General features: G+C 34.6%; 1 protein-coding gene and 1 long non-coding RNA gene across 11 annotated transcripts; both read left to right on the top strand.

The window, feature by feature from the left end:
• The first annotated feature begins 1,675 nt into the window (after positions 1-1,675).
• On the top strand, positions 1,676-22,229 carry LOC100245552 (inactive poly [ADP-ribose] polymerase RCD1). 10 transcript variants are annotated; one of them, XM_059734479.1, is made up of 10 exons: positions 1,723-2,042; positions 2,784-2,955; positions 3,201-3,315; positions 4,870-6,086; positions 7,087-7,334; positions 7,838-7,944; positions 13,415-13,600; positions 13,698-13,793; positions 21,113-21,139; positions 21,855-22,229. In XM_059734479.1, exons 4-10 carry the CDS (start codon positions 4,999-5,001, stop codon positions 21,924-21,926), a joined length of 1,824 nt encoding a protein of 607 aa, XP_059590462.1. In that variant the 5' UTR covers positions 1,723-2,042; positions 2,784-2,955; positions 3,201-3,315; positions 4,870-4,998; the 3' UTR covers positions 21,927-22,229. The 10 variants fall into 10 exon arrangements, with proteins under 10 accessions (XP_010663151.1, XP_010663169.1, XP_002277020.2 ...); XM_059734471.1 differs by having other exon boundaries at positions 2,784-2,953; positions 21,113-21,167; XM_059734475.1 differs by having other exon boundaries at positions 1,865-2,042; positions 2,769-2,953; positions 21,113-21,167.
• LOC132253094 (uncharacterized) lies at positions 7,951-11,489 on the top strand. The gene is made up of 2 exons (XR_009464894.1): positions 7,951-11,194; positions 11,282-11,489. It is a non-coding gene; the product is annotated as an uncharacterized LOC132253094 (long non-coding RNA).
• Positions 22,230-24,905: the final 2,676 nt, after the last annotated feature.

Raw genomic sequence — 24,905 nt, forward strand, 5'->3', positions numbered from 1 at the left:
TTGGCAATAAAAATTATTTTTACTTGCTTGTACTAAAAAAAAAATGATTTTTTACAACTTTATTTTAAAAAGTCTTTCAATTTAATTTCTATTTACAAAGATGACTCTCATCCTATTCTCATTAAAGGATTATTTAATACATTCATTTACAAAAATTACTTTAATTTCGTTTTAATTAAGTAAATAGAGTTTTAATTTAAAAAAACACTTTTTGGTCAATTTTATTAAAAACTAACTTTTGGGACAATTTTATTTATAAAACAATTTTTAGGGACAATTTTTATTAAACAAATAAATTTTCAGACAATTATTACTATTTTTTTTTTTTCATTAAAAACAAATTTCCAATTTTCTTAAAACCATTTTTCTAAATTTTTATTAAAAAAAATTTCTTTTATTAAGAATAATATTTTTTGAACTATTATTTTTATTAAAATATATTTACTGAATTGTTCTTTTTATTTAAACAAAATTTATAGTTTGTTCAATATTCAATTCTATACACATTTAGTAAATATAAACAAATATATTTACAGGAACCAATAGAAATAAAATCAAATAAAAGTGAGAAATAAAACGTATACCTCAAAAAGCATACAAGTTTAATGCCCTATTTAGAGTTTTCTTGAGCCTCTTTTCCTTTCATGAAATTCAATTTTCCATGTCTCATTGATCCATACTCAGCGAAATTGACCCATGCGAAACAAAAATGAACCCAAAGGTAAATATAAAAAAATATACAAAGTCCAAAACAAATATTCAAACCCAAATTCAAAGTTCAAATTAGTCTAATAAATTTCACCAATTAAAATAGGTACAAATTTCATATTAATTCACTAACCTAAACCTCTCAAATGATTACTATTAAAATCAAAACAACAAACAAAAATAAATATATATAAAATAAAATAAAACAAACAAAGAAAAACATAAATAACTTACCCATTTTTTTTGGAGACCATAATGGAAATGTGAGAAAGATTGATAGTGGAGTTGAGAGAGGGAAAAAAAAAAATGAAAAAGAATGAGAGAAAAAAAAGAGAGAAATAGTGATGATGAGAAATGGATGGAAGGGGAGGTGGTCCCCAGTTGTCGGAGATGGCGTTGTAGGTAGTGACAACGGTGACAACTAATAGTGGAAGATGGTGTGATGAGTGGGAAAGGAAAGAAGGAAGAAAGAAGAAGAAAGAGAAATAAAAGAGAAAAAAGGAAAGAAGGAAGAAGGGGACGAGGGGCGTGAAGTGTGGAGAAAGGAAGGAAGAAGAGAAGGAAAAAATGGACCTCATCACAAATAGGGATAATAACTAATAATATATTCATAAGGGTAGTTTAATTGGTCAAGATAATGGTCTTGTATTCGAATTTTACCATTGATGATACCTTGAATTTATTTGATACGGGACAATGAGCATCTGAGGTTTGGGTTTCTATTAAGAGTTTTAAGAGTTTGGTCATGGAAGGTTCCTCCCCTATTAAAAAAACAAAATTCTAAAAATAATAAGTTAAATAAAAAATTGGTAGAGAGAGGCTCACGAATGAGCAACCATGGTGTGGCACTAGTAAATAAACATATAGAAGTTTCAAAGGTTAAAGAGACAGAATTAATGGTCTTGCATCCAAAAATGCAAAAAACAAACAACTTGAAATTCTAGAAGTGCCCCTCTAACGGTAGACTCAGAATTCAGAAAGAAAAGTCTCTTCTCCACGTCTGTGACTCACCCTCACATGGCAAACACAAAATCAAGCTAAGAGTATTTTCGTCTATTCGTAATTCCAACCAATCTAAAGACAAGCGTGACGCAGCAGCCTCACAGCCAGGTAATCCTAGTTGTGTGGGCCACCATTTCTTTTCCTTCAAGAAAGAAATCAGGCACGGACAGCCGACTTGCGGATGACTCCGTCAGTGGTCCATATTAACGACGTCGTTTTCAAAGCACAGTTCTTCGTTTTCGCGAGTTAGGGTTTCTTCGAACCACATCGGTGTGGCATCAGAGTCCCATCTCATGAAAATCGTATCCAATCCGCCTTTTCGGTCTTCAGAGGTAAAGATTTTCCATTCTATACACTGATGTTGGCACGAAAGTTCCGATTTTTGTTTTTCTTCAATTGTTCTAAATTGATTTTTTCGGTCTTTAGGGTTTTATTGTCATTCTAACTTTGATTTCCCACTGGATCTTGTTTTGGGTAGTTATGGTTGTGATCGGAGTTGAATTTGATCCAACGGCGTCTTTTATGAGTTTTAAAACTGTTGATTTCTTTTCTTCTATTTTTTTTTGGTTTAATTTGGGGATTTTTGGCTATATTTTTATCAGCGTCGTGAAAGATCTTTTGACCATGCAATCTGCTTTATGGTCTGTTTGGTTGCTAGGAAATCTAAGGGAAATCGAGGCTCTGTTTGTTTGACAGGAAATTTTTCCCTAAGAATGCAAAATTTCGAATATAGAAGAGACTTTACCCCAGAATTAATTGGAGATAAATTGCTCACTTTTCCTCAAGCTTGGCAGGGAAATATCCATTTTTTTGGGGAAAAATTTCTGGTAGTTATGTTTCCTTGAACAATTGGAGCCAAGAGATAATTGAATTCTGAATATTATGTTTTATGTTTTTTTGGGGTGGGTATCTATTTTTTTCGGTACAGTAGTTGATGTTGATTTTCGGGTTTACTTTGGGGATTTCGTTTCATGTTCATCAGTGTAGTGAAAAATCTGGTGATCTTGCTATTAGCTTTATGGTCTGTTTGGTTTCCGAGAAATCTAATCTTTTGGTAGGAAAATTTTCCCTAGGAAAGCTATTTTCAAATGTAGAAGAGACTTACTCCTAAAGGTAATGGGAGATAAATGGGTAATATTTCCTCAAGCTAAGCAGGAGGGTATCCATTTTTGAAGGAGATCTTCTGTGGGAATCATTTTTCCTTGAAGGGATTGGAGCCAAGAGAGATTGAATTCTGAATATGGTGTGAGTGGTTTTGTTTTTTTTTTTTTTTTTAATTTTTTTTTGTGTTAGGTATTTTTTAAAATTTTTGTTGAATGCTGGAACTTGTAATTGAATGCTCTTGGCAATCAAACTGGGATTTAGAGGCATTTTCTTTGTTGATAAAATAGAAACTGAATTTTTTGGAGGCCAGACTTTGCTTTACTTTTCAAATTGCATCAGTTTCTTCAGGAGAAATAAAAGTTTAGTATTTTATTCTTTTGTATTAGGAGCAACTTCGTTTCCAACTGTAGAGTGACCAAGGAAACTGCTCTTCGTATGGACTATATTGTGGTAAGGGAGAAGATGAACATGTACAGAATGACAACTGATTGTCAGGCCTTGGTATGTGTGTTGTTTCCATTTGTATTATTGTTGCTGGAGTGGACTCTTGATCATTATGTTGCCATAGGTAGTTGACATGGGAAGTTGACATTTGCATTGATTAATATTGTTCTCTCAGAGGCACACACTATAAGTAATGATCATGATAATACTTTTTTAATCTGTACCTATCCTTTGTTGTGCTACACTGCTACTACTTAATGACTGCTTCTATTTCCATTCTGCTGCCATGACAGCCTCATTCCTATACTAGTGCATTAGCATCTCTAGCACCACTCTGCTAACATATTATTGCCATCTCCCTAAATCATCATTACTGCCTTCTTCACAATGATTGTACCCCCAGCCATAGTTGTTAAAAACTTATGATACACGAAACGATACAATGATATCATATATTTTTGTGGAAATTGATACATACCACAATCCATATCTTATTTTAAAACATAGTTTATGATATATTTACTATACACAATACGATACGTGATATTTCGATGCAATGATACATATATCTTCAACTATTTCTATAATTTTTTTTTTCAAAAATCAAATTTTATTGTTAAAAGAATTTAGTATATTAATTGTTTATAATATACTAAAAGATTAAAAATTGATCATAAAAAGAAGAAATAGGTAAAATAATCTTATTTGAAAAACTATATTCTTGTTGTCAAATGCTATATATATATATATATATATATATATATTTTGATAGGAAACTGTTGTCAAATGCTATATTAGAAATCAAGTAAGTTTATTTTTACAGTTAATATTGAAGGATTTTTATTTGAATGGTTTGAATGTTAACAATGAAAACGATGGTGATTAGTGAAAACAATTTTTTACTTAATATATTAGTTTTTATTTATTTATTTATTTTTGGTGGAAAAGGAATGATTATGAACCTAAAAAATTGGAACTTTGAAGATGACATATAAAGGCACATATATATGTGTGTGTGTGTGTTAATTAACAACACAATAAGTGCATATGCCTAGTTAGAATTTGGAACTAAAAATCATAGCTAAAAATTGAAGAAGTTTATTTATTATTGATTTTGTGATGAATCAATGTACTGAAGTGATATTTTGATAATTTGAACTTTTCAAAACTTTAACATTCAATGTTTATGATATGATATAGTTTAACTCTTTAAATTCTACTATCTTTTATAAAATTGGTTATTTATTACTCTATACTTCATACTTTCAATAGATATATACATAAATACATATTTTGTTGATTTATTTTTTACCATATAAAAAAACTTATGATACATGATACAATACAATACAAAATACAGAAAAATAGAAAAATGATGTATGATATATTTTACAAGTTAACAACAATGCCCCTAGCTCACAACCACTGCACTGCAAACTCACATTCTGTCCCTTGTACATAATTTCTATTCTCTGTTGGACTGGATGTTGCCTGATGTCTATTTTTGGATCATGACTTCATTACTTCATGCAAATATATTATGCTTTCTCATAAGGAAAATGATTTTGATGTTATTCCACATACTTTAAGTGATTAATTTTCATTGTCCAGGGGTATTCAATTATCTTCGGCATTGTGGTTTCTCTGAGAATAGGTACCTGACTTTAGGATTGTACATTACATTAGATTTGAACTCGGGACTAAATCTGTGCATAGGGATTCCTTATATACATTGTAGAAATGGAAGCGAAGTTTGAAAAGGTATTGGATACTAATAGAAGACTTGTGGTCGGCTTGAAGAGGAAGCGGGTGGCTCAGTATGCAGCAAGCTGGTCCCCCATGCATAAAAATAAGCTCCGCAAGCAGAGAAAATCAGATGGGTGCAGAATGAATTCTGGGTCAAATTTTGGAAAAACTTTACTTAAATATTATTCAAATTTTATGAAAACTGAATTGCCACAACGCATAATGTTTTATTTGAATGGTGAATGGACTGATTTCCCTGAAGATCTTGTTGGCTTGGTGAAGAAAGATTTTCAGGTAAAGAAGTCATATATTGAGGTTGAGCTCAACAACAATCACTTTATGATAGACTTTTTGCACATGAAGCGAGTTGATCTGAAGACAGGTATGGAGAAACCAATTGCTTGGATTGATGAAGCTGGTAACTGCTTCTTTCCAGAAATTTTCTCTGGTGATGCTGAATCCCATAACTGCTGTGGACATGAATGTGGCCAACAGCTTTTATTTAGGGAGCCTTATGGTTCCCATGATATCAAACTGCAACTTGAGATTGATGTAAATGACGCGGGTCACACCAACTTAAAGGAATGTAGTGGAGAGTCAAATCCTGTTATTAAGCATGTTCTCATTGATAAAAATCCTGCTAGTGATCAGAATGACGTAGAAGTTGAGGATAGTTGCAACAAAACATCTGATGCCAAAATGGATAAGGCTGTGGGAGAAAATCAACAGATGGAGGGAAAATTAGTCACCAGGATTGAATCTGTGCATGGAACTTTGAAGTTTGATACTGTGCGGGATATGTTTATTAGCAGCATGAGCCCATTTATTAGTGCAAGTATACTTGAGGTATACCAGGGCTCAAGTTCTTCAATGCAAGCTCGACTAGAGCTCTTTCAGAAGCAGGTTGAGATCACCAGTAAGTATCGCACTGAGGCAAATGTTAGATATGCTTGGCTTGCTTCCTCTAAAGAAGCACTGTCTAGTATCATGATGTATGGGCTTGGGCACTATGGAACATCCCAAGAGAAGCTCACATATGGTATTGGTGTTCATCTCACAGCTGTGAACTTCCCGTACATCAGGTTAGAATTTTCTTTCCTGGTTTGTAAGTTCAAATATATTATAGAAGTTGCAAGTGTGACTGTATAATAACAATTAACCTTTATTTTGAAAAGAAAATGACTTGATCTTCTTTCTTTCCTATATAAAAAAAATTGATTTCCTCTTCTTAGGGAAGCAACTATCTCCCCCAAAGAGAAGATTACAACTTGATTAAAGGGAAGACCAGATGGATCAAAGATTTATTTGCATTAATGTGTTTTGTGTTTGTGTGGATCCTAGTGGATTTCACACTCTAGCTAGCTAGTGCCTATGCTGGAACCGAACAACTACTTTGTTCAATCTTGAACACTCAAGGAAGATATTAGGGTCGGAGTATTGCTGAAGTATAGTGAGATGGTATACCTTTCTGGTATGGTAATCAATCTTCAGTGAATGGGCTAATGTTACCTTATCAGAAATAGCAATCTAAACATATATGGGCTATGGTCTGTTTGGGTCTTGTGCATGGTTCATTGTTGGACTAGGATTGAACAAAGGTGGTCTAGCCCATGTAGGTTGTCTTCTTTTCCACCATTATGTGGGTAGACCTAAGTAACTCCATTGCTAATTCAGTTCATTGGTTATTCATTTCGTTTTTTGATATAATTATCATTTTCTAGTATATTTTTGGTTTAAATATTTCAGAAAATTATTTTTTTGGAGCCTAAGGAAATTGGTCCAACCCCAATGTAGAAGAGAGGTATACAAGGAGCACTAATGCTAGAGAAATAAGGTAAAACTACTACAACCACAAGGCAGGGCTCAAACCCCCTCCACAATTGGGTCTGGTTGGCCATATGAGATCTTACTAATGATGGGGATAAGACCTTGCCCAAGTTCTTTGGTCTAATAGATTGGTGTCTTTGTTATTACAATCATTATTATCATTGTTATTGTTATTATATTATTATCATTATATTGTTTTTTTTTTTTTTTTTTAATATGCTTTGGAGAAGGCTTCAGATTTTGTTTTCTTGGCAGTGCAAATTATTGTGATGTTGACGAAAATGGTGTACAACACGTCGTATTATGTCGTGTTATACTGGGAAATATGGAGCTTGTTCATCTTGGATCCAAACAATGTTACCCCAGTTGTGAGGATTTTGACAGTGGAGTTGATGATCTTCAAAATCCGAGACATTATATAGTCTGGAATATGAATATGAACACACACATCTATCCAGAATTTGTTGTTAGTTTCAAGGTTTCTTCTAGTTCCAGTGCCGAAGGTGATATTTTATCCCTGTGGGTTATTTGTTTGGTTGGTGATTAAATTTATTTATTTTTTGTTGTTAAATTTGCATAAGATCTGATATGCTCTATGCTACGCATGCCACTCAATCAATTTATCATGAGTTAGGTGGGTGATTGGCAAATTAATTTGAAGGTCATAGATTAGCTAATCTATTTGAAATGTGTAATCTCCTTTCAATCCTGGATGCTGAAAGTTTAGATTTTTAGGAAATAGAGATTTTGTTAATTAATGCTTCAATTTTCAATTTGTTTGTCTTACCGGCTTAATACCAGCTTAATTACTTTAAAGGGATGAAACATCAGTCTAACTTCTGGGTTCTGTACTGTTTATACTTGTTTATTGATGCTTAAAGAAGGGTCTCTACATGCAAAAGATTTGATAAAGCCAGCCCCAAGTTGGGAGAAGCATCTTTAGTTATGGTCTAGTGCTTTGGAACACCTTCAATACTTGAGCTAATATTTGTCATTGTTCCTACAGGATATCTAGTTGAAAATGGGAGAAAGGATGATGTTTCAGGGTTTTCTCCTCCTCAAAGGCAGCCCGAAGGCCAGTTGCAGTTAGCCTCACATCATCCGGTTGGTTTGGTAAGTGTTCCACTTTAAAATTTTATTTGAGTTTTGTTCGTTGAATTTTATATAAAATTGCTCGTTCTGGGTGAATACTCAGCACCAAACTTGCACCACAGAGGGCTTGCCTGGTTTTGACATCTGAGCAAGTGGGTGTGGGTGGGTGAGAGCCAATTCTTTTTCTGCAATGGTTTGGAGATTGTGAACAGTAATTTATTAACATATAAAATTTGTGAATCAAGCTTGCATTATTGGGGAATCATTTATGAAATCCCTAAATAAAACACAAAATAATAAGCAAAGATTGTTATTGAAGGTTGATTAGGATGGATGAGAGAATTAAAAATCTATACTGTCCATTTGGCATGTTCCTGCTTGTGTGCATTGTATTTATATAGTTCCTATTCTTCCGCCCTTCCTTTCTAATTGTTATGGTTGTAATCTGTGATTCACGCTGTTTTAACTGATAGGATACTGTTGTGACTTGTCGGTGTGTCAGACGGTTTGTAGATTGTGAGTAGTATATTCATTGCACATAAAATTTGCATTTAAACTTGGACAACTGGGAAGCTGAAAAAAAGGTGAAACAATAAGCAAAGGCTGCAAATTACTAGAGATTGATCAGGAATACTGATTGTCTATGATATAATACTATCTATTAAGTGAGGTATCTATTTGTTCACCCCTTGGTCTTTACAAAATCCCTATCCTTGACATGTTTATAATTCATATTTGATACATTCTAGAACTTGGAACAAAAACTCTTAAGATGGCTGTCTATCCTACATGTGTTGGCCATTCTTCTGCAATTTCCACATCCACATCCTGCAATTTGAAACTGCTGCCTCTTCCTTCTCTTTCTTTGTTATTTTCAACTTTTTGCAAAAGATCTTCAATTCTGATTCCTCACCCCCAAATATTCTTGTCTTCTAAGAAATGGCTTTCATGGGATTTTATTTTATTTTTATTTTCTTTTTTTGTGTGCATTTGTGCTGTTGGTGATGTGATTTTCATTTTTTTTTTCCAGAATTTGTTCAGTAAATCTGCTCTTACCTCAACAAGGTATTTTCATGTGTTGTGGATATTTCTAAAAGAATAGAAATTATCTACATCTTGCCTATCGCCAAAAGAAAAAAATTCTACAGCTTGTGTATATATTTTTTCCCCAAAACAATTGTCTAATATGAAAAATTTGAAGTCTGCCATGCAGCTCAATTCTCATCCTCCCTACCACATGTTTTATTTTTACTGTTATGCATTAGGTTAAGTCCTTGTCTTAACTTCTGTTGGGAGGGAAATGTGTCCTTTTTAGGTGGGTGGGGGGGAGGAGGGTGTGGGTGATTTTATATAGGGAAAGTGGGATGGCTATGTAAAACTCTGAATACCATATTGGAGTCACATGAAGGGCCCCAAGTTGAGTACCTGAGGATATGGTAGAATAAAGGATGAGAATATCGGTTTTTGCAGAAATATCGGGAAATATCAACAGAAATTTGGACTAAAAATATTGATAGTATGAAAATTGATAAAAACTCAAAATATTGGGGAAAACTGCAAAAAAAGATGAGAAAAACAATAATAATATATATTAAATTTTTATTGAAGAAAATAATATAAGTTTATAATATTCAGTAATAATATGCAGAATTTGAAAACACATTCTTAATACTAAAACGGTGATGTATTTAGTTCGAATATACTCAAGTATATGTAGAGAAATGATGATATATGTATAAATGTTTTTTTTTTTTAAATATTGAAAATAATTAAGATATTGATAATTTTATCAAGAAGTTCATGTTGTCTTGTATTTAATTATCATACAAAAGATATAATAAGATAATTAAAATTAATTTATGAACAACAATTTTATTTTAAATAATATATATTATAAATAAATATATATTGTATGTAATATCTGCATAATAAATGTGAAAACAAGTTGACCCAAGTGGTGAGGACCCTTTCTTTCATGTGTGATGACCTATTCAATCCCTGTTTCTTCTCTTAATTTTTTTTTGTTTCTTTTTAATGATAACAAATTGGCATCCTACATTGGAAAGCCATAGTAAACAATAGAGGTATTTAATAAGATTTGCCACATTCAAAGTCAAAAGCTGTCCTGGGTTGGCTTGCTTCCGTTGGTTCTCTTCATACCTAATCCATTCTTCCACTTCATGTGCTTTTTTAAATGAACCACTGCTAGAAAAGTGGCTGATGTGGCACTCATGTAAATGGAAAAATGGCCTGCTTTGCTGCCTATTTTTTTTTATAGGTAAATTAAGAGAATATATTAAAGGCACTTGCAAAATGGAACAACAAAGTACACACAAAGTATACAATTAAGGCCAAAAGGTGAGCAAGAGAAAGAAAGGAAAATCAAACACCAACCACCTGAACAACTACCATTCCCCTAGAGAGTTGGATTGTTCTTAGCAGGAACTTCCAAAACCAAAGAACACCCCCAACCTACACCAACTAAAACACAAAAGAACACAATCTCCCCCCCTAAACAAAACTGCAACCATACTCCCTCAACCAAGCTGGTAACGAAAAAGCAACCTTACAAAACAAGTGCTGAATCCCCACTGCTCCTCCCCCTCCCCCTAACAGTGAGTGGAGAACTATTGTAATTAATCGAGTATTCTAGTTTTTGGATTTCCCTCTCAAACCAAGATGACGAGAAAGGTTTCCTCTTTCCCCATAAGACCTTAATCACATCCTTTTCTTGCCTCCATTTTCCTTAGAAGGGAGCTGCTCTCCTTTTCAAATCCTGCAATTGGCATGCCCACAAAGCTATTGAAATTAGCAAACTTACTAGGAAAGCTATTAGGACTAGGGTCTCTCCCCCACCAAAACACATCTGGACTCCATGGCCTTACAAGGCTCCAACTCCTTGGCCTTGATCACCATTTTCTTACCCAAAGGACCCTTCGTAGGACTCCGTGGAAAATCCAACAAACTGCCATCTTGAAGCATCATCCTTAGCAGTCAACATCCAAATCCCAAAGGCCCCAAGGAATACCCTGCCTTTGACTGAATCGCTCACCCACTATCAAGGACAATCGACCCAACAGAAGAAAAAAGGGGAGAAGGGGGAGATGATGGCATACCTTCAAAACATGTCACTTCTACCAAGAGAGCTTTATTGACTCTCGAAACCCGCTCTGTCAGACCCTAAAGCGTCACCTTTAGAAGGGGATCAACGAAGGTTGCCATGGAGCTGAGCTGTGCTGCCTATATATCGGTGAAACGACTGCATAAATGGGTATATCACTGATTATTCATTGAAAAATTGCCTATTTAATGGAAATTATTACCCTGCCTTTGACTGAATCGCTCACCCACTATCAAGGACAATCGGCCCAACAGAAGAAAAAAGGGGAGAAGGGGGAGATGATGGCATACCTTCAAAACATGTCACTTCTACCAAGAGAGCTTTATTGACTCTCGAAACCCACTCTGTCAGACCCTAAAGCGTCACCTTTAGAAGGGGATCAACGAAAGTTGCCATGGAGCTGAGCTGTGCTGCCTATATATCGGTGAAACGACTGCATAAATGGGTATATCACTGATTATTCATTGAAAAATTGCCTATTTAATGGAAATTATTGCACTTCGACATATCTCTAGTATATTCATATTGGATGCTACTGATAAGCGATATTTCCTGAAAATATCGCCAACAAATTTTGATTTTTTCAACCTTGGGTAGAATATGGCAAGGATAAAGGAAAAATAGCCTTTAATCTAAGCCATTTAGTTGAATGCTTGACCTATGTGGTTAAGCATGAAGGGCAAAGTATGAATTGGACTGTGAGTATATGGCACTGTTGGAGGTCGGATGCTTGTAAGAGATTATATTGGCAATGTTGGAGGATTAACAGGTTGTTACTGGCACTGGAAAAGAGGTTTCCAATGAGGGATACCACATAAAGAGGTCATTAGAGGGTAGTGGTTTGAATGAAGGTTACTGAAAACCATGGTGTGGTTAGCATCACAAGATTGATTATTGTGCTGTACTCATCAATTTTGAAGGACATTCATATGGAGCACAGTTTGTACAGTGTCATATCATGCAGTACATTAGAGGATACTCATATCATGAAGGTTTCCAATGAGGGATACCACATAAAGAGGTCATTAGAGGGTAGTGTAGTTAACCAGGGTAGTGGTTTGAATGAAGGTTACTGAAAACCATGGTGGTGTTAGTATCACAAGATTGATTATTGTGCTGTAGTCATCAATTTTGAAGGACATTCACATGGAGCGTAGTTTGTACAGTGTGTCATACCATGCAGTACATTGTCTCATATTGCACCTCAGTTGCTTGGGTTGATGATTAGTGTTGCGATTTGAAACCTGGATTTTTGGTTTTCCAAATGGAAAAAAGGGAATTGAAGCAGCTGTACCTGAAGGTCTGTGCAACCAGCCATATACCTTGTCAAGGTTCAATTCTTTTTTTAGTTTTTTTTTTCAGAAGAAAGGTTGAAGAAGTTATTATTGTATGTATGGTTCAACCTATGGTACACTGTTGAAGAGCTTGCATTGTATCTATTTGTGTGATGTGCCCAATTCCAGAGTATGTACTTGTCTTATTTTGTATGTCTTGTCAATGGTGTTTTCTTTTCCCAAGAAGAAAAGGAGGTTAGAGGTGCAGTGCATCTCTTGCTAGGCTTTCCTTTGTTCCTTTTAATGTCAAAAAAGAGTGAAGAGGGAGGTGGAGGGGGGAAGAACAGAGGGTTATCCTGTAGCCATATTGCTGCTGTCTGGGTTAACTGGGCAGCAGGTCAAAAACCTTGTTTTTAAAGAATTTATGGTGGTCTTTTAGGACCTATTAGGTTTAAAACAAACCTAATCTAGCCTTTTTAGTGCTTTTGTCTTCTTTAGGGCTTTTCATGCATTATGAAAATTTTTAAGTTTCTCTATCCATAAATCAAATTCCACCTTGGGTTGAAAATCTTCAATCTGGGGTGAGGTGGATTAGGTTTAGATTGATTTCCATCCAGACCTAACCCACTGTACTTGCAGGCCTTGGGGATAAGTGATGGCAGTGGTGAACAGCTGAAATTGCTGGTTGTATGAGTAGTTATGATGATCATAGCATTTTGTTTTTTAATCAGATATGGTGGTCCATGACATTGATCTACATGTTCTTCATACTTTCATGTTCCCCTACCACTAGTATGTTGACATGGGAGTTAGAATAGTAATCATATCTGACAATCTAGTGAATCGCTGTTTGTGATATGACTTGTTCATTTAAGGTTTACTTGTTCATTTGTTGTAGATAGCTATGGTTTGTGCCTTTATATTATTGCTGGAAATTTGGTTTTTTAATTGATTGGTTGTTTATAGGTCTGCGATGACCATCTTCACTGACTTCTGCTTGAAGCTTTTAGCATTTTTAGTTGCTAGAGAAGCTTCACCACTTGCTTTTCTTTCATTTTGGGTTGTTGTTTACTGTTAACATTCTGCTATTTCTTAGGGACCCCACTGCCCTCAAACTCCAGGTTTAGAGGGATCTCTTGGAAAAGCTGCTACTTTTGGTTCAAGCACTGTAAAGGTTCCCAAATCCCCTTGGATGCCTTTCCCTATGTTGTTTGCAGCTATCTCAAAGAAGGTTCCTCTGAAAGATATGCAACTAGTTAATGCTCAATATGAACAATTTAGGGTAGGTTTTGTAACATATTATTTGATAATTTCTATGGTGTGTATTTGTTGTATATTATCTAATGCTTGTAATATTCTCTTTTCTGATATTTTATCAGACGAAAAAGATAAATCGGGCTGATTTTGTTAAAAAGTTGAGAATGATAGTTGGAGACACTTTGTTGAGGTCCACAATAACACATCTTCAGTGCAAGGTAAGGTGTACGTTTTGTTTCTTTTGGTATGGAGATTTTTGGATTGTCTGGGACTCTTTGTGATTTAATTATGGGACAATTGTCTTTTGGAGTCAGCTGGGCCCAAAAATTAAGATTTGACCCATAAAAGTTGCATAATTGATGGGGGGGATATAAAATATGAAGAGACCAATATATCCTTTAAAACTATTTTCTACCATAATGTTTGAGAAACTTTTTGATCTTAAAATTTTTTTTAATAATTATTTTGAAAATTTATTATTTTTAGAAAACTAATTTAAAAAAAAATATATTATAAAAATATATCATTTAAAAAAAATAAATTTGACATATTTTTAGTTATTTTTTATATACATAATTTTAAAAATACATATTTTCTAAGATGTTTGATTTTTAAATAATAATAATTTATTTTTAATTTTTTGGAAAATGGAGCATTTTTTTCCAAATCACTAAATTATATTAAATTTTATTGAGGTTTGCAAAAGGAATAAAATTTAAATTAATGTTTTTCTATTTTTTTTTTTCATAGTCAATAAAAGTCATTTTTGGAAAGATAAAAAATTCTCAATTTTCACACTTCCTCTAGGTCTTGTGCTTAAATAGTGAACTTAAATGGACCAAAGCTTAATTTTTGGGCCCAACTAGGTCCAAAAGACAACTGTCCCTTTAATTATTACCTCTATAGAATTTACACTTTATAAATATCAAGTTAGATAAATAATGTGAATATCTAAGGCATTGAATTTTATATGTTCATGGGGTATTTTGGCTACTAAATATTTTGAGTTCATAGATAATAGACTTCTTAGTTTAGATGGCTATAGGATTGGATGCTTGTAGAGTAGAACCTCGATAAATTGATATCCTCTATTAAATAACGTTTGTTGTCTATACTGACATGGGGGTAATGTGCTAAACTAATAATATGATAAATTTATAAGATAATAAATCATAGAAAAAAAAAATGTGTGGTTTCATATAGGGCCACTTACTACATAAATTAATGATTTCCTAATATGCAACTAAATCCATATGATTTGTGTAGGAGGCCTTTGTAAAATATGTGTGAAGTGTTGTTTGTTTAAACAATGTAATGATATATTTTTGGAAAAATAAATACTTCTTTGTAAAAATAAGTAGATTCATAAATTTTACTTGTTTAAACAAAACACATGGAAAATAGTTAGTTTGTAAAATGAAATATTTAATTTACTTAATTACAATAAAACGTTATAAAATACAATATTTTGGAAAAATGATATTAGTAATTTATGAATTAATCAATAAATTAATAAATCACTAATTTACCGATTAATTAATATTAGCTTAATCAATAAATTTTCCTTGGTCCCAAGGCTATTAATTTATCAAGGTTTAACTGTAATTGCTCAATGTATTAGCAAGCACTGCATTCTCTTGTTCTATGGAGAAGTCATTTGTCACTTGCCTAGACTTATCCTCTTCTGCTCTCTCTCTCATTGCTTTGTACTTTGTGTTTTTCCGTGTCTCTTCCTAAGAACCTTCTATATTAGGTTGTCAATTTAGAGGTAGGGATGTGTGCTGTCCTGCTTAAGTTTTGATTAACAACAATCACATCCTTGGAAATCATATGAATTTTGGTGGGATGGCTTGAAGCATTTGGAAGCATTGTTTTCATCCTTTAATGTCTCCTTGGTGATGGCTTTGTTGATTAATTAATTTGATATTGTTTTTTGAAAACTTATTTTGTTTTTGTTTGAAATATCATGAAAACCTTATGCCTGTTTGGTAGCAGAAATGAAAACGATTTTGTAAAAATTTTTCTTCCATTTTCAAAAATGATAATGATGAACGTATTTGTTTTGGATTGGTTTCAATTGTTCATTAGCTTTCGGATCAAGTAAGACATAGATTTCAATTGGTGATTATCGGACTAGTATCTTCTAGGAAACATTCTACTAATTGATTTGCAAATAAGCTGAATTTTAAGCTATAAACAAGTGATTTACAAATGAACACTTAATTTTACTCTGAAATGAAGATCTAACCACACATTCTAAATTAAAATGCAGTAATTAGATTGGATTACCTTTCAATTACCGGGAATTTTGTTGGTAAAGGAGAAGATTGTGGCTCATTTTGTCATTATTGTCTCATCCTTTATCATTTATGCAAGAGGATTATATAAAATGGTAACCTTCCAATTTTGTTGGCTATAGAGAAGATTGGAGCTTACCATGTTATTACTTTCTTCTCCTCTTGTTGCATTCTAAAAGAATTAAGTAAAATGGTAGCTCAAGGGATTAGGATTTCCAGGTTTTACCTAGTTAGGATTTGCATGCATTACCTTGTTCAAGTGTGAGGTGCAACCCAAAACATGCCCTTGAGCAAAGGGAGGATCAACCTAGGGTGCATGTGCTGTTCTATAAAATATTTAAATTTGGACATGCAAACGGTTTCCATTCGCGCCCATATCATTATTAATGGTCCAAAATCTTAATCTAAGTAGTCTTATCAATAGAGTAGTGAGTGGAGGTTTTTTATCTGGTTGTGGGGTAAAGGGAAGGGGTGGGGATGGGGCTCAAATCACTCACTTGTTGTTTGCAGGCTTCTCAAGATCAGATGACTTATTTAAGCTGGTTGTTAATATGGTTTGAAGCCATGTTAGGTTTGAGAATCAACTTGGATAAGAGTGAAATTTTACTAGTGGGGGAGGGTAGAGAATTTAGAGATTTTGGCCCTTGAGCTTGGTTGCAAGGTGGGGGTGCTTCCTTCCACTTGGGACTTGCCTTGGGCGCTTCACATAAATCTGTGGCGGTTTGGGATAGGGTGGAGGAGAGGTTTTGGAAGAGGCTAGCCATGTGGAAAAGGTAGTTTATTTCTAAAGGGGGGATAATCACTCTCATTCGGAGCACTTTGTTTAGCATTCCCATTTACTTCATGTCTTTGATGTGTATGCCAAGAGTGGTTAGATTGAGACTAGAGTGGATCCAAAGGACTTGGTTTGGGGCTGGGGGCCTCTAGAGAGGAAGCCTCATCTTCTAAAGTGGGCGATTGTTTGTTCAAATAAAAGGAAGGGTGACTTGGATGTTAGATGTCTATCTATGCTCAATAGGGCCCTCTTGTGTAAATGGAGTTGGCACTTTGCGGTAGAAAGGGAGACTCTTTGGAAGCACGTTATTGGTAGGAAGTTTGCGGTGGAAAAAGTGGGGTGGTGTGCCTGAGAAGTGAAGGAGGGGTATGGTGTGGGGTTATGGAAGGAAACCAATAAGGGAAGGTTTTTATTGCATAATAGAATGGTGTTCTTTGTGGAGGATGGTAGAAGAGTGAGATTTTGGAAGGACAAGTGTGGGAATGATGCTTTGTGCGATTCTTTCCCCTCTTTGTATGCCTTAGCGGCTTCAAAAGAGGTGTGGGTGGCAAAGGTTTGGGACTCTATGGGTGAGGAGGGGGGTTGGAATCCCCGGTTCTCTAAGCCTTTCAATGATTGGGAGGTGGAGGTGGTGGAGAGGTTTCTTTTGAAAATACAAGGGAAGGGGTTGATATCCGATTTGGAGGATAGGGTGTTATGGAAAAAAACTAAGGATGGAAAATTTTCTGTTAAGTCCCTTTATAGTGCTCTTGAGCTTAGATATGCAGTCCCGTTCCTCAGGAGCATCATTTGGAGCTCTTGTGTTCCTACGAAGGTGGGTTTTTTTCCTAGGGAAGCTTCGTGGGGTAAGGTTTTAACCTTAGATCAACTAAAAAGGAGGGAGTGGTCCATACCTAACATATGTTTCCTTTGTTGTGCTGAAGAAGTGTCCATTGATCATATTCTAATCCATTGCATCTAAGGTGCTGTGGGAGTTATTATTTGCTCTATTTGGGGTGATGTGGGTCCTCCATTTGTCAATTAGAGATACCCTTCTTGGTTGGCATGATTCTTTTATGGGCAAAAAGTGTAGAAAGGTATGGAGGGTTGCTCCCTTATGTCTCTTTTGGTCAGTTTAGAAGGAAAGAAACATGATTACTTTTGATAATGAAGAGTTTTCAATTCAAAGGATGAAAAATTCTTTTGTATATAATTTGTGGTCTTGAACTAAGTTGTTTATAGATGAAGGTCCTTTACCTTTAATCAACTTTTTTGATTGGTTGAGTTCTAGATGAGGGCGGATGAGATTTTTTTGTATGCCCTCGTCTTTTTTGTTCTTGCCTTTAGGTGCCTCTTGTGTACTCCCTGTATGCTTTAGGTTGGCCTTTGGGCACCCTTTACTCTTTTTATATATAATTTTTTTTTGTGCCTTTACCAAAAAAAAAAAATCTTAATTTAAATAGCCAAAAAAAAAAAACAAAAGGATTCCAAAAGCAAAATAAAATGTAATGATATTTCACAATATAGTAAAATTTTTTTAAGAATAAATGTTAAAAAATAATCTATGTTTTATTATTTAGATTGTGACTAACTTATATGCCTAAAAAAAATATAGGCACTTTTTGGGTGTTGATCTTTTTCAACATAATGTCACCAAGTGTAACTATTTTTGCATTATGAATAGATCAAGCACACTAGTTCAGCAACGGGTCTGCCTCAGTAAGTGAGGTGTTGTATATCACACCCTACTTGAATCATCCTTCACTTGAGCCACCTAAGTTTGTTGACAAATAGCTAGGATGTTGTAGTGCCTTGGGCCTAGGTGTGCCTTTTACAACTATGGTTCCTCCCCAGTGATCACATATAGCTGCACTAATGTCAACTTATTCTAGATTGCTTAGAGAACAACTAACTAACAAAGTTAAATTTAAGGTGGCTCACACTAGAAGAGGAACTTGCTTAATTTGCAGCATAAGGGTCTTTGCAGCTTAAAAGAAAAATACTGCATCCTGAATTGCCTCTAAATGGAATAAATTATCTTGGAAAATCTTGGAGTCACTCTCTAACCTGATCACCCAAGATAAGATGAGCATAGCCACATGCCAAATTATCCCTTGGCATCCAAATTTGCACACCAGCATATTAGAAGGCTTATTAGGTGGTACCCATATCAAGCCAACTAGTCAAATTCCCATGCTACTAATGAAGGAAAAATTCTATGTTCTCGTTGCCAAGTCGATGGTTGCTTCAGGCAAGATAATTATTATTCCACATGTTATCTGATTTATGAAAATAAGTAATTTCAGGGGGCCTCTCTAGGTCTAGCTTAGTGGTGGTACTCTTTGGTAACTGATAGAGGTCCCCTAGCTCTAGTCTCATTGATATATAATTGTCTGTGTAGTGTAGATAGATTTGATTTTCTGGCAGTTGAGATAAAGGCCTTTTGGGGTGGATCACCCATTTTTAGGGGGAAAAATGTAATTTTAAGGGATCATGCTTTTAAATTAAACCCGATACTCAACTAAGAATGTTGCATGTTCTTTTATTCTTCACCCCTTTCTTTTGACATCCATCTCTTTTGGCAAGAGTGTTGATCCCTTTTGATGTGAATGTAACCAAATCCATAAGTTGTAGGCTTTTCCATATAGTGTTAGTCTACCCTATTTGAGCATGGTTTGGCTATTCATCGAGTCCGTGGGGTAAAATAACTATCAAATTTGGAATGCTTTGGCGATTCATGGAGTCCATGGAGCAATGTCGAGATGTTTTGATGTCTTTTGGATTGTCTTCCTTTTCCTTTGTTTTGATCAGGTTATGTATTTAGGGAAGGAATTTTCATCCTTGTCTTGTTTACTGTTTTGAGGAAAATGTTTTTCTTTCTGATAAAAGGAAAAAAAAAAAAAATTGCTGAGTCAAGGGGGGAAATAACTGTCAAATTTTGAGTATGCTTTCCTGATATGACAAATCATAAAATGGTTTTGGTGGAGTTGTAGAATTTCTTTCCTCCTTTAACTTGCCTTTTGGTTTTGGACAAATGAACACTATTGAGGATTTGTCCTCTAAAGCTTCTCCTAGCATGTTGAATCATTTTCTAATTTCTTGGACATAAAAATGATGGTTCAGTAGTTCAATAGATGACAAGTTGGGATCACTATCACATGTTAATTTTAGATGATCTATATTGGGATCAAGCAATTTCTCTAACTATTGATAAATCACATGATATAGATAGAAAATAATTTCTAAAATAGAGTTGAAGCCTTGAAGGTATGCCATATCAAACTTTGATGGATGGGTGCTGCATTATCAGTCTAACTAGTGATAAATCACAAACACAGATGAAAAATAAGTAGATACCTTCTTTCTGAAACAGCTTATTTCTATATTCCCCAGATTTCATAGCTAGAGTAATTTCTTTCAATGATCTTGCTTCCTATTGAATAAAGTACTGCCACAGAAGGCAAGTAAGAAGTAAGAATGTGACACTTCTTCCTTCTCCCTACCAAAATAATTTTGTTCCAGTGCTATGCCATTGCACACTAGAGATATTTGTTTAGTGACCCATCGATCACATCACTATTGTATGCTCTCATTCCATCTGAATGCCTCTCATATATGGAATCTACCTGTGGAGTTGGATACTGATAGGTATCTAATGGAGAATTGTTATTGAATTTCAAGAATTACAAGAAACAAAAGACCCAACTGATACTCAGATAGCTATTCGAGAGGCTATCACTCTCCTACCAGATTCACAGAACATCCAGTACTCACTAATTCCCTCCTTTTTCCTATTTAAACCATCCCAGCCCATATCCAGATTGTTACCTAGCCTATACTAAGACTGTTACAACTAACTGCCAGGTGGCAGTACATTTCTCTTCCCTTTTCTGGTATACACATAACGTATAGGAGGCCTATCAGATACTTGATGGTGGCCATTGGTGCCCAAGATAAAAACAAGATACTAAAAACAAGATAAAAACATTTTAGGTTCCCAAACAAATTTTTATTCTATAAAACATTAGAGAACAGGTTTAATAAAACATTGTTTTAGAAAGCAGTTACCAAACAGGGCCATAATTCTCTATTTTTAAAGACAATTCTCTTGAGAAGTCCTTATTTTTTTGTATTTCTTTTATATGATGTTTATAGAGCACAAGTGATTTCCTATTTCCCTTCTAGTGGTATTTGTATATGAGTATTACTAGGGCAAAACATGCTTGTGTAGAGCATTTATAAATAGGAACTTTGAAATACTAGCATGCCCTTTTTAAAGTAGAGAAGATAAGGAACGACCTCTTTCCATGTAAGATTGCAGTTTGGATATGATTTCAGCATCTATACCTTGATACTGATGGATTTCCCCATGAAATTTCAGTTGTTACTATTTCAATATATTTATTATGGTAATTTTTCCCAATTTGGGGAATATACAACTTCACATGTAGTAATCCAACTTTGTCTGATTTTGGTAATATTGCAGTGCCATATTGAAGCCTTCATGCTATGGGTACTATGGGCACAATTCCTTCATATGAGTATGATTTTAGCTATAACATGTTGCAGTGGTTTATATGCCCATTGATTAGATGGTTGTGTGCATAAAATAATTTGTGCTTACCAAAGAGCTGCTGCCAAAGCTTATTGGGTTTTCTCTTCACACAGTTTTTCCTTCCATTCAAGTCATTTCTTCCCAGTTTAGGTCCTTGGATCTTGTCTTCTTTCGCTCTTTCCTTCTATCTTTTTCTTTCTTTCTTTCCATTTTATTTTTCTTTCTTTCTCTGTGGGCAAGATGTTCTTTGTTTTTGATTGAAGTGTATATTGTGCATCTGGAATGGTAACAAGGTAAATTGTTTGAGCAGAAACTGAGGGGAAACTCAAAATTATATACAAAACTTATAAGCAAGTACTGATGATGCCAGGATTTCAAAAATAAATAAATTGTGAACTTTTGGTGAGGATTGCTACTTGAAAATTCTCCATCATTGATACTTAATGCCTGAGGTGGCCTTGGTTACTTCCAAGCAAAGCAATCCTTGGAAATGATTCCAAACAGGATTATTGGAGTAGTAATACCTATTCAAACTGGAGCATTGATTCTGGGAACCATTTCCAGGTTCCACCTATCAACTTGGGGTGCCATTTGTTTTAATCTTTTGGACTATATGTGAAATCTGCTGGATTTTTCCTTCGTCTGTACAAATCATTTTGTCTATGTTTTGTAGGTTCCATCAAAATCTCAGGGCGATGCAAAAGTGCCAAAGCAGGAGCCTGAAACATGTGAGGGCCTCTACTGACCACATTACATCTCTGCTTTTGAATATGGTATGTTGGTTGGTCTACTGGCCGTGGAGTTACTATACATTTGAAGACAAGACCATTAAATTCTTGTTTTCTAGAAATGAGCCGACATAAATTTGTGAATATAATAGGCCTTGTTCAAGGGTCGTAGGTTTTATGTTTATGGAAACTACCACTAGTTTTTTATTCAGAGTGAAGGTTTATCTATGACTTGCTGAACTGGAACATGGTAACGAGCATAATTAGTGGAGCTTCCTTTTGTTGTGGCTGATTAATGGAACCATATTGGTGTTTGACAATTGCCAAAGCCTAGATTATTTTTATGCATTTATATAAGGATTGTACAATTATTGAGATTACCTTCAACTCTAATCTCCAACTCATAGTTCTCATATCAGAAGGCTATGAGTACTCTAGAAAAGTTATTGTTTTTGTTCTGAAATACCTAATACTGAACAGATTGGTGCCTGAAAAGTGTATTTCTAAAGGTGGTTGGACAGAATTCTTCCATCAAGTGCTTCTGGGTGCCCTAATTTGATGGCACTGATTCATAAAGAGTCTTTAAATGCTGCTGTATTGATGAGTTTGCTTGTGTCAAATCCCATGACATTAGTTTGCTTGTCTTTTTGTTGGCCAAGAAACTCAAGTTTTATGACTGATCTGATGACTGTCAATATTGGTGAAAGCTGAGCCCTGATTTAGTGCAAGGAACACTGGGATAAAGTGGTTTGAATTGCTTGGAGTGCTCCTAATGGATTGTGGTGCTGGACTTCACCTGGCTTGGTCTATGGCAGGGTGGTTGTTTAGACCCTATGCTTGCTTGTCTGGTTAGAATGAAGATTGATATTGCTCATATAGATGGCTATTGTTCAAGTGGTACTTCACCTACCTTGAGATTCGAGGTTTGATGTGTATGATTGACTCTGAAATATTAGTCAAGTACATATGCTTTCATCTGTTTGAGACTTGGAGGCGACATAGAGGATGTTTATATATATATATATAGGTAGGTAGGTAGGTTTAAGATCATCTATTATGCTGGTGTAATATTGATCACTGTGTAATGATTTGATTCACAAATGAACATGCAAAAGCGTGAATTTGGATTTGTGAAGAAACCTTTTTCAAAGGATTTGACTTGAGGCTTCATTTACTAAATGTGGTTGCAGGCGCATTGTAAAAGAGAAAACAATGAACTTTGCCGCCTTCCTAAATTATGAAAGTAGGCAGTTTGTTGGGAGCCTTTTTATCAACCCTATCATCCTTGGCCCCCTCATCTTCTCTTGATGTAGCATTCTCTTTAAAAATCAATCCATTTTTATGGGTTCCACTTTATGTGCTGAAGGAGAGGAGAATAAAGAAACCACCTGGCTCACGCCAACAGCAAGCTATACGCCTGATTCTCTTTCGTTTTCAGTCTGGCTTTCTTTCGTTTTCATTCTGGCTTTGCCTATGACTTTTGAGGGTGGTTGTCATTGTCGACGATGATGAAGGAATAGATAAAAATTTTCCAATGTGGCTCATCTGTCTTGTTACTGATGAGTTCCTCTTAAGACGTGGATGATTTGGACATTGTTTGGCTGTGAAGGATAAGGAAAGCAAATAATGAAAAGAGTTTGAAAATAAGTTCATCCATATCACATCAGATTTAATGTGAGATTTTGTTTTATTTGGACAAAATTATTAGTCAAATGAATAGAAGGGAATGGTCTAGATGCACGGGTTAGCAGCCGATTGGGCACTTACCGTTGAGTTGAATGGTATCCCATGTTGGATTGTTGACAGTGAATTTTTTGAGAATTATTTCTTATGCCATGGGATGAGATTTGACATTATTGACTGCTAATGAAGAAATTATTATGGGGTAGGTTAATTATGAAATGGGGGAGAGCAAGTTATTGAGAATGGTAGGGAGAAGTGGAATATCACAAGGAAGGAAATTCTGTTTGGTACCAATTACTTGGTGGTTTTTGAGATCACAAATCATAAGATAGCTTGTTTGTTGTTCCCAAAATTTTCCTCAAAATTTAGTTGAAGGTGGTGGAAGAAATGATAGAGAAAGAGAGTGCAGCAGGGGATTTTGAAACCCTAGCTTTGGAGGCTTGTTCTATTCCTGAATTAATTTCATTTTTTTTGGTAGCATTTTTCATTAGTTTTAGCTGCATTAATGGAGGCTTTTAGTGTCCTTTTGTTTTGTTTAGATTTAGGTGGTGTTTGTTTTTTTTACTTTTTAGTGAAAACAATTTGTTTTTAGAATTTAGGTTGTTTGTTTTTCTATTTTTTCATAATTTATTATAAACTTTTTACTAAATAGAAAAAAACCAAAATATGTAGTTTTTTCTAAATAGAAAAAATAATATATTGGTTTTTTTTTTTTACTTTTTAATACTTAATAAAAATAAAATACTACAAAAACAAACGACCTAATATTTAACACTATTAAGTATTAAGGTTCTATTTAGAATTAAGTAAAAAAACAAACACTACCTTAGATTCATATGCCAGGGAAAAGACACCTTTGTAGGCTAAAAATTTGAAGGTTAGTGTACAATTTTTTGGTTGGCTTTAATTGCAATATAAGGTTTAGATTTACTTCTCATTTAGTTTTATTTGTTAGTTTTTCTACCCTATTTTTCCTCAACTTGGGTTTAGATTTGTGCAATGCTTGCTCCATATCCTGGGTACTTCAAGGTTTGAGCTCCTTCATCTGAGATTTTTTAGTTTGATTTCACAACTCTTGAGATTGGTAGCTAAGGGAAAGTAGGTAGTTTTTAAATGTTGATTAAAGCGGTTTGCTAGATTGATTTCTTCAACAATATTTGAGTGGAGTTTACTAAATTTTTTCATTTGGATCACTTATTAGACACTATGCAGTGATCGAGTTTTTGGTACCATTGTTGGGGAGTGACGATTGCCACAACAAAAGTTTAATGGGAGCTTAGTAGTTGTGATCATCATTACAACCTAGTGAATTC

Source organism: Vitis vinifera, chromosome 2 (genome assembly GCF_030704535.1).
Source record: "Vitis vinifera cultivar Pinot Noir 40024 chromosome 2, ASM3070453v1".
Taxonomy (NCBI): domain Eukaryota; kingdom Viridiplantae; phylum Streptophyta; class Magnoliopsida; order Vitales; family Vitaceae; genus Vitis; species Vitis vinifera.

Bases quoted from the DNA above. Each gene is read 5' to 3' on its own strand.
- LOC100245552 (XM_010664849.3), top strand. From the start codon at position 4,999: ATGGAAGCGAAGTTTGAAAAGGTATTGGATACTAATAGAAGACTTGTG. The intron at 6,087-7,086 runs GTTAGAATTTTC...TTTTCTTGGCAG, and splicing joins GTGAACTTCCCGTACATCAG to TGCAAATTATTGTGATGTTG. The intron at 7,335-7,837 runs GTGATATTTTAT...TTGTTCCTACAG, and splicing joins TTCTAGTTCCAGTGCCGAAG to GATATCTAGTTGAAAATGGG.